The sequence below is a fragment of the Tubulanus polymorphus genome, chromosome 10 (genome assembly GCF_964204645.1).
Source record: "Tubulanus polymorphus chromosome 10, tnTubPoly1.2, whole genome shotgun sequence".
Classification (NCBI taxonomy): domain Eukaryota; kingdom Metazoa; phylum Nemertea; class Palaeonemertea; order Tubulaniformes; family Tubulanidae; genus Tubulanus; species Tubulanus polymorphus.
The window spans coordinates 1,284,687-1,299,474 of NC_134034.1; the positions used below are offsets into that span (position 1 = coordinate 1,284,687).

At 41.2% G+C, this 14,788-nt stretch overlaps 3 protein-coding genes across 4 annotated transcripts; 2 read left to right on the plus strand and 1 right to left on the minus strand.

Annotated features, from left to right (window-relative positions):
* The first annotated feature begins 176 nt into the window (after positions 1-176).
* On the plus strand, positions 177-4,478 carry LOC141911889 (uncharacterized). Of its 2 annotated transcripts, none has more exons than XM_074802979.1 (2): positions 177-478; positions 785-4,478. In XM_074802979.1, the coding sequence occupies exons 1-2, from the start codon at positions 207-209 to the stop codon at positions 3,069-3,071; spliced, it is 2,559 nt and encodes an 852-aa protein (XP_074659080.1). In that variant the 5' UTR covers positions 177-206; the 3' UTR covers positions 3,072-4,478. The 2 variants fall into 2 exon arrangements, with proteins under 2 accessions (XP_074659080.1, XP_074659081.1); XM_074802980.1 differs by lacking the exon at positions 177-478 and adding an exon at positions 552-699.
* Positions 4,479-4,777: 299 nt separating this feature from the next.
* LOC141911897 (adenosine deaminase AGSA-like) lies at positions 4,778-9,033 on the plus strand. Its single transcript, XM_074802987.1, has 9 exons — positions 4,778-5,258; positions 5,549-5,695; positions 6,015-6,081; positions 6,893-7,103; positions 7,417-7,547; positions 7,637-7,842; positions 8,096-8,253; positions 8,388-8,590; positions 8,697-9,033. Exons 1-9 carry the CDS (start codon positions 4,922-4,924, stop codon positions 8,812-8,814), a joined length of 1,578 nt encoding a protein of 525 aa, XP_074659088.1. The 5' UTR covers positions 4,778-4,921; the 3' UTR covers positions 8,815-9,033.
* Positions 9,034-10,098: 1,065 nt separating this feature from the next.
* Positions 10,099-14,444, minus strand: LOC141912193 (uncharacterized). Its single transcript, XM_074803407.1, has 9 exons — positions 14,121-14,444; positions 13,168-13,430; positions 12,584-12,761; positions 12,325-12,448; positions 11,933-12,252; positions 11,692-11,850; positions 11,012-11,243; positions 10,465-10,692; positions 10,099-10,272 (listed from the first exon to the last, which is right to left on the minus strand). The coding sequence occupies exons 1-9, from the start codon at positions 14,442-14,444 to the stop codon at positions 10,151-10,153; spliced, it is 1,950 nt and encodes a 649-aa protein (XP_074659508.1). The 3' UTR covers positions 10,099-10,150.
* Between the last annotated feature and the right edge of the window lie 344 nt (positions 14,445-14,788).

The window sequence follows — 14,788 nt, forward strand, 5'->3', positions numbered from 1 at the left end:
GGCAACTACCAAATACTTTCTATATATGAGTGCCGAACGCGATACGAAGACATTAGATCCATCCCGCCTCCCTTTTCAAATTCACAGGTTCATTGAGCGCTATCTATAACAATCTATAACATTAGCAACCAGGAAGCTTTGCTTTCATATTCGTATTTCATCAAGCATCCTTTCACACATGTGAGATCAGTGAGCGACTGAAGAAAATGTCCGCGTCTAAACTTCTAATTCTCGTGGTTGCGATACTGCTTTGCCGCTATGGTGCCATATCGGAAATTATTGATGAAATCGACAGAACGCCGTGGAGTTCAGAAAGTAACTTACTAGATTATGAGAAATACCGGTCACTCGGCGGTAGTATGATGCTGTATTCTGGAATAGTCGACGATAAGCGGCGTCCAAACCGACGCGACGATATCCTCAGCAGACGCTCTTACTACGGTTGCCCGTCGGTGTGTCGCTGTTATTATCAACGGGGGTAAGTTTGATATCTACTGCTGGGGCGGATTCATATCTAAAATTGGAGGCTGGGGTCAAATTGAAAAGCTAAGACAAAGCGGTGTCAAGTGCGGGAGATATCACCCACGACTACACGCGATTAGAAGCGTTTTCAGAGAGAATGAGCGATCACTGTCTGGACAACCGGCAAATTCAATTAGAGAGAAACGGGCCCGAAACCCCGAACTCGCCCCATCCCTTGTACGTATATTAATGCTATGACATTTTATTTGATTTTAAAGAAACTTTCTTTTCGCAACATTTGCACCTGAACATATATTTTCAGACATGGTATCGCTAACTGCAGGAATAAAGGACTCACGAAGTTCCCCAGAATAAAGAATTACATAAACATTCTTGACTTGTCGCAGAATAGGATAAAGAGTATAAAACCGTTCCGTCGATTGCCGAGATTGGAACGACTAGGATTCCGGGAAAACGCACTGAGTTCACTGGTGGGACACAAATCACTTCATTATCTACCGAATCTGACACATCTCGATGTTTCATGTAATCCAGTACAGTCTATTGACAAACAAGCTTTCATGAAGAATGAGTATCTGAAAAGGTTCGCTTACAATTTTATTCTGCTCAACAAGCCTCCAGCATTATCGATAAGAAAAGTGTGTAATTCAAAGCACACTGTCGAAGATATTCACAATTTATTTCATTCTTTGCAAAATTGTGCTTTCTTAGAACTTTTATATTTACGAGGTGCGTGGCTGCTTGAAGCAATTTCGTTGACTACATCAATATTGAAATATTTACCTGTACAGAATTTGAAGTTTTTAAGCCTAATGTGTAATCGAATACCCGAAATAGATATAGGATTTTTCCATGGGTTTAAAAGTTTGGACATCCTGGAAATGTCATTTTGCAAAACGAATTTTCGAAAGCAACAATTCAAAGGACTCGTTAAACTTCAGACAATATTCTTGCCACTGAACAACATCCATAATTTGAATCTCACGGAATTCCTTATTTCCAGCCCAAAACTAAACATATTTAACGCATTAAATTCACCAGGTTTAACTTGCTTCGATAGTCGCACATCATTTCCCAAAAATAACAGACTAACAAAATTACTAATCTCATGTATCATTGGACTGGTTCCCGGTGAATCACCGTGTGGGGACCATGGTGTTCCCCTCGAGAAAAATTTCTATTTGAGGGAGGACATAAAAAACCTGCGGAATTTGCAAACCTTAGTGATTAAATTAAATAGTCCTTTCGTATTCCTATGCCTGAAGTCGTTCGATCTGTTACCCGAATCTATGCATTATATCGGAATAGACAATCTTGCAGGACCGTTTAATTATTATCTAAACAAACGATTGCTTCATAACGCGTGCGAAAGCCTTATGTGGAATAAGACGTTTTATAGACTAACTTGGTTAGTCCTTACTGGGACGATTATTGGCAGCTGTCCTAGTCATGTACTCCGTCATATCCTGACTAGAGTTCCTTCACTAGAAACACTCGATCTCTCCAGTAATGGAATTAGACATTTGGATAGAAACACGTTTGAAGCAACACCTAGATTAAAGAACTTGAGGTTGAAGTATAACAGACTGTCCACGATTCAACCAGGTCTGTTAAAACCATTAACGAACCTACGCGTTTTGAATTTAGCATCGAATCAACTGAAAACGTTCGATCCTGATGAAATCATGAATTTAAAACATTTTAGATCCATTTTTCTTCTCGATAATACATTTGAATGCGATTGTCAACTGAGAAAATTGCGCAATCGGCTAAAAGAGTTAAGTAGTCATAGAACTAGGAAGCATTACTTATACGACTTTAGGGCAGAAGCCGAACACAATGTAACCACGCTCAAACTCCTTTGTACTTCACCAAGAAAACTATCCGGAGTTCCTATCGCAAACTTTCATTTACATTGGATAGAATGTGACAACCACAAAGATATAATCATTTCTCTTTCGACTATTTGCGTCACTGCTATTATTATGGCTATTGGGAGAATTGTTGCCAAAAAGAAATGGCAAATTTACTATTGGTGGATGGTAAAAATCAATCGATTTCTACCGAAACTATTACGTATAGCGACGGTAAGCCGTTCTGATGGTATGAAATTTGACGGATTTCTGAGTCATAGCATGGAAGACCTTCAATTTGTCTATTTGGATTTCATACCCGAAATAGAAAAATCCAAAGATTTCGCTTCGAAGTTTTGCATCGAGTTTCGAGACTTTACAATCGGTGCCTACATACAACAGAACAATATCGACGCTATTTACGGGTCTCGGTGGGTCGTGTTTTTGATGACCGAATCATTCATCGAGGAAAGATGGACGGAATTTGTAATAAGCATGGCGGCAAACCGGTGCGTCGAGGAGGGCAATAACATCATACTCGTGCTCGATATCGATCATATACCCGAATCGCGCATGCCCGAATCCTTGCGGACGATCATTTCAAATGTTGTTTACATGAAATACCCGCGAGACGATAAAGCCCGTTCTACGTTTTGGAAAAAGGTTCGCCTTACCCTGATCGGTAAACAGAAAAAATTCATACAGCCAGCTAATATGTATCGATCTAACCGCTAATCTATTAACATCCAGTACAGCCCCTAATCTTAACATTTGTACATAGCGGTGAATTTGGTAACAACTGTAAGCCACCTCATCTCCTCGGCCCCCCTCGTCAACACTTCACCAGGTGACCTGTCTACAGCACCCAGGGCCTGACCCCAAACCACCTTGCATCGAAAATCAGATCGTCCCAAATTTCCATTGGCAATGATGTAACTTTAACTCCGAGTCGTATCACATTGATATTCATATTTTGCGAAAAAAATATAATCAAGGAAGTTGAAATTCATAATTCAAAATCAGGAATGTAGATAATTCTATAATATCCCTGTATATTGTGTTTGTTTATTGGTGATCATGTGGTATATTGATTGAACTAATGTATAATTGACAAATTACTTTATAAAGCGGAAAGATGAAGTTTATCTACAATGAATTGGTATTGAATTTCGCTCCGATAATGGCGCGTGTCATTTGTATATATTGTATTTGCACTTCAAAAGAAATTGAAATATCCACTGAAAAGCATGAATTCAATCGCGTATTGACGCAATTCTAAACATACAGAGTTCATGCCATTATGATTGGAGTTGGAAGAGTATAATGCGATATTTATTTTCACGTATGACCGTAAGATGAAAATATATAATCGGCTATAATCTTTGTATGTACCCCTTGAAGTGCGTTGGATAAAAGATTAAGTTATAAGTAAGCAAAGGAATATTTGATTTGACATTTAGTCTTCGCGCTCAATCAAGAATCTGATTCCTCCAGTTATCTGCTAGTATGGTCGGCTCTTGGGGTTACGCTGTATCTGGATAAAGGATTATAGTATGTAATCCAAGGAATATTTGATTTGTCATTTTGTCCAGATTCATAGCTTCATTAGAAGGATTCATGCTCTATTCAAAATTTTTTACTGTTACACATTAATTTTGTGTGTTAGATATATATATTCAAGCTACGAGCAATTATCTAAATTGCTCGTAGATTCAAGTTTATTCAGAGTGGTATTGATTTGTATTTAAAAATCCTTCTAGATAAACTATTAGTATAGCCCCGCCCTCTGCTTTGTATATAGATAATAGGTTAATAAGTTACGAAATTGTCATTTTGTACACGAGGAAAAATAAATCAAGAAATTTAACTGTAGTTGAAATGAGTGTTTGAACATTGATTCTGCGTGTTGTATATATTCAAGTTCTATAATTGAAAATGATTATTTTTAAGTGTGACATAAAGGTGAATTATGAGTTAGATATGTTAAAGTTTATTGAAAGTGATATCATCTTGTATATAATAATTATCCGGGTATAAACTAGTAGGTCCGCTCTTGGAGTGGTTTGTGTAAGGGATCAAGGCATGTAAACCAAGTGATATTTGATTTGCCATTTTGTTCACGTTTATTCTAGTAAAAATAAATCTTACCGTTGAAATTAGTGTTTGTGCAATTTGCTTTTGGTGTAAACTTTATGTCAAATGCCAAGTATAAGTCTATAAGGGAGGGAGGGGAGGGGGAGGAGGAGGGGGGGATTACACTTTTCCCGTGGAATTTGCGATCGTTCTGGATTCCTGTTTTACTCATATTATTTTTCATCACAGTTTTCGGCGTACTTTGTTTTAATTCCATTACTTTTTTCCATTACTCCGAACCGCACACAAAGATCGAAGATGATTTCGGCATTGTTCTATGGCGCCGAGCTTCAGCCGAGTCTAACCACGTGGGTTAAAATGGGCTCGCGACATCAATGCTGGCACTCAATCTCACCATGTTGACATCGCACGCGCGCGCGAGGTCTTATCAGTAAGAGTTCGAAGACTGAGTGAGTTAACGCAGTCTATACTGCGAGAGTCGCTCCGTCATCATGAACAACCTAGGATCTACAGCCACAATGATTTCATCGTGGGTATTTCTCTTACTAATACTGAGCCTACCGAACCCGGGCCTATCCCTGAGTCGAGTCGACTACCTGGCCCGGCGTAAGGCCGTCTTCGACGAGGAATTCTCGACTAGGATCGGGGCTAAATTGAAACTGAACGCGGCCGAAGCGTCCGTGAATAAAATACTGATGGATGCCAAACGTAGCGAGATCGCGCAGGGTCTGGCAGACGGCAAATTCCCGCCGTCCAGACATTTTTTCTTGGCTCGAGACGATATTGAAAAAAGTGCCGTTTTTAAAATCATCAAAATCATGCCGAAAGGTAAGGGTCACATTCTTATCTTTAAACCTTTTTTATACCTTTTTCAAAGAGCTTCTAGATTGTAGTGTTCTAGAAATCATTGATTAGAAAATGTCATTAAGAAATTTTTTTTCACTCAAAAATGCAATGAAATCTATTAAAATCATAGCGTTGTCAATAAGTTTGTTCGGATTCAAATTTCACTGGTTTCGAACTTTCTAACTTGATCCAAATTGTACCTCTCTCCTCTCCTATCTCTCTCCCTCCCCTCGCTCTCTCTCGACTTTTTATTTCTCCATCTCTCTTTTAAGGAGCCATTCTGCACGCCCACGATTTGTCGATGCTAGACTTCCACGAGCTGATTAAGCTGGCCACATACTCACCTGATGTTTACATGTGTTTTACTAATGACGGCACATTACAGTTTAAATACATGAATAAACTGCCCGCTAAACCTGGTAAGAACGAATGTTTTATTAGAAAAAAGAATATATCGAAAACTTTCAAAAGAACACCACGCCTCGTGAGAGAGAGTCCGAAAGATGACCTTCTTTCAAAACAACAGACCCCGATTTCATAGAACAGGTATCAAAATGATCCTATAGTTGGATGCAGAAGCACCCAATGAAAACTTTGAGCTTTTCATGACCCCCCGTAAAAAGTATTGTGGGATGCGTAAATTGAATTACAGCAACAAGTCTGCAGTGTTCACGATCCTGAAATGTATAGCTCTAATTTAGATGAATTTTTTTAAGTATGGTGTTTATGATTTTACAGAATGCAGTTGGAGGAATGTAATGAAAGCTCGTGACGAGGCCGCCTCTCCGGAGGCGTTCGACAATATGTGAGTCATCTATTTGTGACAGGTTTAATTAGTAAAACTAGTCACCACACCTGACCGGCCACCAGTCACAGCACTGTCCAACACGTGACTGGTCACCTGCTACCACACTGTCCAGACAAACTTACAAGCTAACTGTATCAAGCATGTATGGTCTGGTGGTTAGCATAGTTGGTTGGCATGCTTGTGGTCGCAGGTTCGAGTCCCGCTTTGGGTTGCCGACGACCTATGGTTTATGGCTATTGGGTCGCAGATTCGGTTACGGTGAACCCAAAATCTAATCATCATTTTATCATTATCCCGTGACAGGAAATTTGAACGTATGAAGTAAATACTTTTTAATCAGTTAGAATCTGAAATATCGGCGATTCATTTTTATCGTTATTTGTTCGACATTTTGTTGATATTTTGATATTTTTATGAAAAATGATTCAACGTTATCGCGCACCTGTTACAACAGGCCCGTTTCCTGTGATTAGAATAGATTATTCATAATCAGATCAATTAGTTGCTAAATTTTCCTTTTCACGTTATAAGTTTTTTACTCCTTTTTTTCTGAATTTATCAACCAACAGGTTGTATAAGAAAATTGGTGCCACATCAAGTTCGAATCCCGAGAATGCAATATAAATTTCATTTCTATAATTTTCATAAGCATCACGCAGCTGTACAGAAAACCCGTTATCGTTGCTTTGCGGCTATATTTATTCTTTTCTCCTCGTTTTTCATAAGCATCACGCTGCAATGCAGAAAACCCGTTATAGCTGCTTCGCGGCTATATTCATTCTTTTTTTCTTAATCAAATAACTGTCAGGTTGTATAAGAAAATGAGTTTGGAGACGCCCAACCCGCAGAAACTGTACCCGACGATAAACGCCGTCTGGAAGCGGTTTTTTAACGTGTTTCTATCGATTGGTGGATTGGTACATTACAAACCGTTGACGGCTAAATTTCTGGAGGCCGCTTTCAAGTCAGCCGTGGAGGACAATGTGCAATACATGGAAGCGAGATCCCTTTTGACCAAGGTGAAAAATATGAAAATACTTATAGAACTTTGGGTTTTCTTAACTTCTTGACTTTTACTTGTACTTACTGATAAGATACCGAAAACTGACCAGCTGCACAGTCATGTCTAAGTTCATTTTCGTTTTATAGTCAATACCAGTCTGAACTAACCTTGTTTCTAAAGCAAATCTAAAAATGTAAGATTTTTTGATTTAAGACACGAATGTGCAACTTGGCCTACTCGGCTTCACGGCAATTATTCCTCACTTACTCGGTAGAATATTGGACCCAGTCCGACGGTTAAGAAAAATTACTATAATTCTAAATTTCCAGACTTATAACATCGACGGTTCGTTGAACAGTCGCGAGGAATCGTTGGACATTTTACGTTTAGCCACTCAGGAGTTTGTAAAAGATTACCCGAACGATTTCGCCGGGTTCAAGGTCATTGGCTCGGCGATTCGGTACGTAGCAGTCACGTGACCGACACGCGAATGATAAAGATTATTGATTTGCATATGAATTATTTTTCTCGTTATTTTTGAAATTGCAGAGCTCAAAACGCGTCGCTGATCGGTGACCGGGTGAAAGAGGCGATCCAATTCCGTCAGAAATACCCGTCGTTCTACGCCGGATTTGACTTGGTCGGTCAGGAGGACCCCGGACATTCGCTGCTCTATTTTCTCGATGATCTGTTATTACCGTCGCAGATGAACCCACCAGTCGATCTACCGTACTTCTATCACGCCGGCGAGACCAGTAATCTAGTTACCTTCTCCCTATGACATCATCAAATAGACCCTTCTTTAACAGATCGTCTCCATAATCTTCTTATGACATCAAATTGTCTACTAGTGATTTAATCTATGGACACTTCTAGAACAGATATCTGCCACCATAAATCCCCCTATGACGTTATCAATGATACTGTTTTGTTTCAGATTGGACCGGGTAGGATGTCCGCCTCCATGAATCCCCTTATGACATCACCAATGATACTGTTTTATTTCAGATTGGAACGGGGAGGATGTCGATGATAATATGGTTGACGCTGTATTGTTGAATACGTCACGTGTTGGTCACGGGTTCGCCATACTTAAACATCCGTTCGTCGAGAAATCTATTCGAGAAAAACCGATCGCGGTCGAGTTAAATCCCGTGTCTAATCAGGTGAGAGAGGTAGAGAGAGGTAGAGAGAGATGGAGAGAGGGGGAGAGAGGGGGGAAGGTCGGAGACAGGTGAAGAGAGTTGCTGAGAGGTCGGCTCAATAAGTGTCTGAATTAAGGTGTATAAATATTTTGTAGGTGTTAAAACTGGTGGATGATTTAAGGAATCATCCGGCCTCGGCTTTATTCAGCACCGATTACCCGGTGGTCGTGTCTTCTGATGATCCAGCGATCTGGGGAGCTTTACCGCTATCTCACGACTTCTACATGGCGTTCATGGGCTTCGCGTCTGCCGAGGACGACCTCAGATTGTTAAAACAACTAGCCATCAATTCGATAAAGTAAATAATATCCAAATATTAGATTTAATATGAAATTAAATAGGCTAGATTTTTAACTAAATTTTGTCATCACTCTTGAAATTTCTCTTTTTCTAAACGTGCGCAGATACAGCGCAATGAGCGATGAAGAGAAGGTCAACGCGTTTAGACTTTGGCAGACGAAATGGTCGCAATTCATAGACAAAGTTTTAGCTGAAAATCGCTTCAACCAACAAATTAACTGAAACAGATCACCACCGACACACCGACCCTCCATATAGCACAGAGATTCAGCAATATCAGAACGACATCGTCATTCGATGTACAAAAAAGTCTTATTTATTTTTCGACCGTTGAAAAAACAATTTATCTCCTTTTTGTGCAAGTGTCAATCATTTTTTTGTGTAATTAGCATATCGCATTTCGAATAAACCCCGCCCCGTATTCATGACTAACTAGAAGATTTGTGCTTTGAAATGTATTCAAATATATATCATTTGCATCTCATTAATTTTTCTTCGCGTTTTTATTGTTGTTTTAAGGCTCGGAATTAGAAAGAGGTTTGCTGAACCAATTTCTAGTGGAGCAATTCATCCGATATCACCGTGCAGCTTAAAACTAAATTTATCTCTGCTTTCACAAAGTTGTAGTCAAAATTGTGGTCGTGGCAGATCTATCATATTGTAATCATCATTTTATGTGCTCCTATCCTCTGGTTGATCGTGCTCAAGACGAACTAACATAATCCTTTCACGGACCACTCATGCGCAATCTATAGATTGACCGGAAAGGTCAGTTTTTGATTGTTCTGGTACAAAACAGTTTATGGCGCGTACGACAAAAGGTCACGTTATGACGTGTTGACGGTTCGGTGGACTCAGTTCTATACACGAGAATTTTACAATGAAACAACGGCAAGAATGAATGTTTTTCCTAGGAGAGACGCGTCGATACGCTCCATAGCCCGATTCCGGGCATACTCACTCATATATATTTCAGCCTGTTGCACATATTGATATTCATTTTATGTTCTGTGTACAAGAAATTGATTAATTAATGACTCATTCACCTGATGAAGCTTCTAAACATTAGAAGCGAACGCTCGTGCGTCAAATAAATAGTTAACCCATACTAACCTAGTACTTCTCATCCCCTTGCTCATTTTAAACCAGGTTAACACGGCTACTCTACGAATATTCTCAAGAAATTCATTATATATAGTAAGATAATAATCATATCGAAATCGTCACAGTTCGTGGGCTTCGTGTCTGCTGAGGATGCAACTGAGGATTGTTAAAACAGCCATCAATTCGATAAAGCTCATTAGGTTTTAATTTTCTAAAGGGCGCTGTAGCAATGTAACCACATTCCGTTTGTCGGCTTCGAACGAAATTTACATTAAAAAAAAACATTTCATTATTTTTTCATCTAAAAGAAAATAATCATTCGCTGAAAGCGGCTATCGACAAGGCTTTTGTGTCAAATACATTTATCAGCTTTATTTGATCGTTAGAAAAAATATCAAACGTTTAAAACTAACATCTTCAAAAATCTACGACACAACATTTTTTCGCTCAATATTCATAACATCGCGAAATCGAGGTCGACCTCCAATTTGTCGATGTCATCTTCTAACGCCTGCATCACGTGATAGAAATTTGAATTCGAATCTTGTGACGTCGTAGTATGGCAGTTAGTGTGCGCTGAAGGAAAAGATAACAACAACAACAATGAATCAGATACTTTTGTATATGTGAATATATAACTGCCAAATTTGGAATTTTACTGGACCATGGGTTTAGATCCAGATCCCAGCACAAAGAGCACGTGATTCCGCCGAGATTTTCCAGCGGCTTCCCCCCTATTACCCCCCCCCCACTATTGCGAATATTTACGCTGATGTAGCAGACGACTGAATTCCAGAGTTGTATCGGTTTCAATCGCCGATTGTTGGGACGATGGCACCGGACTGTCGTCGTGGTAACAGATTTTCACGTGTTGATTCCGTTCAGCGCCGGTGGTGGCGCACCTAGCCGCGTTACGGCAATCGGTTTCCATCGTTTCCAGCTCGACCAACATTTCATCAAGGTCGACATCGCTAAGGTCAAGGGCGTTGGCCTTATCTGATAAATAAACAAGTTTGATACAAAAATCAGGTTCAACTTGTTTTAGACTCAAAGATTGATATCTTGTTTCTCTCGTTTCAGCTGAGCTTAAGACTGACCCAGCCGGTAACCTATTTATATACCCATACTACCAAACTTACAATAACAGACCAGGCAGTTATAGAAATGAACTGATTACAAATTTCATTGCAGTTTACAAAATTACGCGGCCGATTAGGAGGAACGTGGAATTATTTCATTTCAACCGTAAAATCATAAAGTTTTTTCTTTTTTAAACTAAGATTTCGAAACTAGTATCACTAGGAGAACTACCCACCGAAGTTCTCTTCCTGTTCCGCTTCACCCGCCGCCTGCCTGCTTCCCAATCTGCTGCTGACGTCATCATCTACGTCACTAGTCTCGGTCAACGTGTATCGACGTTCAGTCAGGTATCGTTCGTACGCCAATAGGTGGCGTGTGTAGCATACTTTGACCGCGTGACCGCGACCCGGTTGAGTAGATCCGGTCAGTAGGTTGAATATCTTACTCCAGCCTCTGTTCTCAGTGACCTAGATTTACAAATTCGAAATGAAATATCGGAGTCAGGTACCGGTAAATGCTACTATGGCAAGTGAGGATCTACCAGGTGTCGCTAGTTCGCAGTAGGACATCAACTACTGCGGGAATTGAGGATTCGACTCGTGGCAAGTGAGGATTCACCAGGTGTCGCTAGTGTGTAGTAGGACATCAACTACTGCGACAATAGAGGATTCGACTCGTGGCAAGTGAGGATTCACCAGGTGTCGCTAGTGTGCAGTAGGACATCAACTACTGCGACAATAGAGGATTCCACTCATGGCAAGTGAGGATTCACCAGGTGTCGTTAGTGTGCAGTAGGACATCAACTACTGCGACTATTGAGGATTCAACTTGTGCAAGTGGGGACAAGCTAGTAGTTGGTCAGCTATCCGAACTTAGTCGATAGGTACCCTGAAGGGTGATGGAAGATGCCCTTACCTTACTGTAACCCCCTCTATCAACGACCAGTAAAAACAGTTGACACAAACTGATATCTCGATTCTGCCATTTCGGCGGCGTGTGGTTCGTTCTGAAACCGCGTCTAGTGCTGAATCTCTGTAGATCATGTTTGAACGCTTGTTCGTTGTTGCGGTAACTCTGCAGCGGCGGTGGAAATATTGAAAATGATTATTTACTAAGTGTAACGTTTCGTATGAAATACGTCGAGCAATTATTTCACCTGAATGTTGATGGTTGAAATTTGAGTTGAGTTTTCCTCTCCGTCTTTCGTCTGCCCAAGAGGGGACCAGTCTGTCGTCTTCTCGCTTGGAAGCCCGTCTCTGGTTTGCCCACTCGGGAACCAGTCTCTCGTCTGCTCACTTGGGAACCCGTCTTTCGTCTGCCCACTCGGGAACCCGTTTCTCATCTGCCCACTCGGAAACCCGTCTCTCATCTGCCCACTCAGGTCCAGCCCTTCAGTTCTCTGCCCGTTCAGCTCGACTGCCAGCGCCTGTTCCGATGATGATCTTGCCGCTTCAGATTCATCTTCATACGGATTTTCTGGAAAAAAAAACGATATGCTTTGACCAAAAGGGCTTTAGCTCCCACTAATACAAATCAATTTCTGGATACCTTTGAAGATGGTTTTGTCTAATCGTTCTTCCGTTGACAAATCGATCCACGATTCTGCCTCTTTCATTGCGCTGTCAACTTTCTGTTTTTTATAGGTCTGTTTGCTTCTTAATTTACGTCTGCCCTAAATAAATAAATGCGAAAGAACCGAACCGAACTCATCATCACAAATCAAAAGAACACAACATTGAACTTTCTCCTTAATGCGGTTCCTGGGCTTTTTACTACCACAAACAACCGCTGATAGTTCAAGACTTACCGCTAATGATTTCTCAGAAATCGGCGCTATTTTTCCGTAGGGTTCCACGTTTTTCGCAGTAACCCAACCATGAGTGTGCGGCTCGCCGAAATATTCCACGTGATACCAACGAGGAGTCCCGCCCACCAGAGTGACTGACAGGTCACAGGCCGGGTCCGGGCTGATTATTGCTGGCCATCTGAAAAAAAATATAGAGCCGATGAAAAAGTTTCAAGTTATGAGAGGGAGCGAGTGGAGGGCTCAGAGATTCACGATAGTTCCCCGATTTCTTTATCTTAAAATAAGGGATTGACCCTGTTAATTATTTGATTGGTAGATTGTTAGGTTGTTATGATTTGGTGTCCCTTACAGGCCCACCATTCTTGCCGGGAACGAAACATGGGGTTTGATCATTTGAAATCGGAAATCGTAGTACAGATGAAACAGTTTTGTGATCGGCGGTCGATTTTACAGGGATTCAGTTCCACAGTTGTGAGTCAGAGTTAACTCTGAGTTAAAGTATGTTCATTTTCAATGAGTTAACCCAGAGACAAATCTTAACTCAGAACTGTGGAACTGGACCCTGAAGTTCACCCATTACTTACTTGCAGTAACCGGTCATTTTAGCCCAGACGATCGTCCCTGCCGCTAGAACCGACTCGACGTATCTCAATCCACATCGTTTCATCAGTTTCTCGTAGACAGAGAAATCATCCTCCGCGCAGTCGCACGAGTTACGTGTCGAGTCTGGATTCATCCGACAGAACCAGCGGTCATCGTCTGCCAATCCGGCCGCCGTCGAGCTGCATATACGCCGCCATTTGTGACAGTTCGTATCGTCGCATTGGATCCAAGTTTCATCGGCTAACTGAAATATTAAGTACGCAGGAGATACTATCAATCGCTAAGTCCCGACCATCGTGACTAGACTTCCTACGAAGGAGTGGTAAATTCTATTGGCTCGTGAAACTAAGGTGTGAGACCCAGGACCCACTTCCACGAGATCGAGCACAAGACTTCGTCTCAAGATTAATAGTTTACCGTTAACTTATAGAAAATGCAATTTCGAATCAAACCGACAAACGAAACTAATATTAGTCGTACTCGGTTTCAGTTCAACAGCTCGGAGTTCTAAGTCCTGTTTAAAAGACCTGTTTTAACTTTGGAACCCACGAAAAACACACGGGTATTCATTGTGACCTACGTACCACACATGACCGGTCACCGAAGTCACCACACTGTCACTGACCAGACAAACTTACTAACTGAGAGTGAGGCAGACACAGTCTGGTCTATGGTCTAGTGGTTAGCATGCTCGGCTGTCGTGCTGGATGTCGCAGGTTCAAGTCCTGCTAGGGTTAGGGTTGTGAGCGAGCTAGGGTATAGGATTGTATAGCATTTGGCAAACTCAAATGGCTGAATGCTGGGCACTGGGGCCCAGATTTTTTCTTTTATTCTCATTTGCAGCTTAATTGTTCAATTCAACTAATTAGCCCACTGGTTACGTGGGTTTGGGCTACTGTGAGCCTCCAACCGTGTTTCAGAGACTAAAACCTACCCTTTTAATCAGTTCATCGCGATTAGTTTTTGACATTCCTAAAAGAGGTTCGGTTTTTCGTCCATTCTTTTTGCGTGAATCAGTTACAAAACCGCTTAAAGGTATTGGCGACTGTCTCTTTCTTCGATTCGGGAGTGATTTCAGGGGCATTTTTGGGCCTTTAGCTTCATCGTCGGTGATCTGAGACGTGGGACCTGGGCCGGGCCCTGCTGCTGGGCAGGTAGTAAGGCGTTGAGATAAAACATTAGCGATAAGCTCAATTTTAGAGCCGCCTCCGTGTTGTTGTTGCGCAACCTTCGGAATCGATGGCGATTCGTCCGACATCTTAATTGTGCAAAACCTATGCAGATTTATGGAATTATCCGGATTAAGACGGATTAAAGAATTGATTAGGGTTCTTCACACATGGCTGACTTCTACCTATAGCCACGTGGTGAACTACGATACGCCAGATCGCGGGTTCGAATCCTGAATTACCGTCGGAAATACGGAAGCTCTGAAGGACAAACTACTTCAAGCGCAATGCTTATCGATGCTTATCGTATAATCTTGCTTGATCGTTATTTGAGAAATAAGGGTCCTAGAAATAATGAATGTTTAGCGGTTATTAGTAGTGGGATTCGGCCCTACATTCAAAATTGCATAAATTGAACGTAGCGCATAGTGTC

Excerpts from the sequence above, each read along its gene's own strand:
- LOC141912193 (XM_074803407.1), bottom strand. The coding sequence starts at position 14,444 with ATGTCGGACGAATCGCCATCGATTCCGAAGGTTGCGCAACAACAACAC. Across the intron at positions 13,431-14,120 it reads GCGATGAACTGATTAAAAGG|TTAGCCGATGAAACTTGGAT; the intron begins GTAGGTTTTAGT and ends TTAATATTTCAG. Across the intron at positions 12,762-13,167 it reads AAAATGACCGGTTACTGCAA|ATGGCCAGCAATAATCAGCC; the intron begins GTAAGTAATGGG and ends ATTTTTTTTCAG.
- LOC141911889 (XM_074802979.1), top strand. The coding sequence starts at position 207 with ATGTCCGCGTCTAAACTTCTAATTCTCGTGGTTGCGATACTGCTTTGC. Across the intron at positions 479-784 it reads CGCTGTTATTATCAACGGGG|ACATGGTATCGCTAACTGCA; the intron begins GTAAGTTTGATA and ends ATATATTTTCAG.
- LOC141911897 (XM_074802987.1), top strand. The coding sequence starts at position 4,922 with ATGAACAACCTAGGATCTACAGCCACAATGATTTCATCGTGGGTATTT. Across the intron at positions 5,259-5,548 it reads CATCAAAATCATGCCGAAAG|GAGCCATTCTGCACGCCCAC; the intron begins GTAAGGGTCACA and ends CTCTCTTTTAAG. Across the intron at positions 8,254-8,387 it reads TAAATCCCGTGTCTAATCAG|GTGTTAAAACTGGTGGATGA; the intron begins GTGAGAGAGGTA and ends AATATTTTGTAG.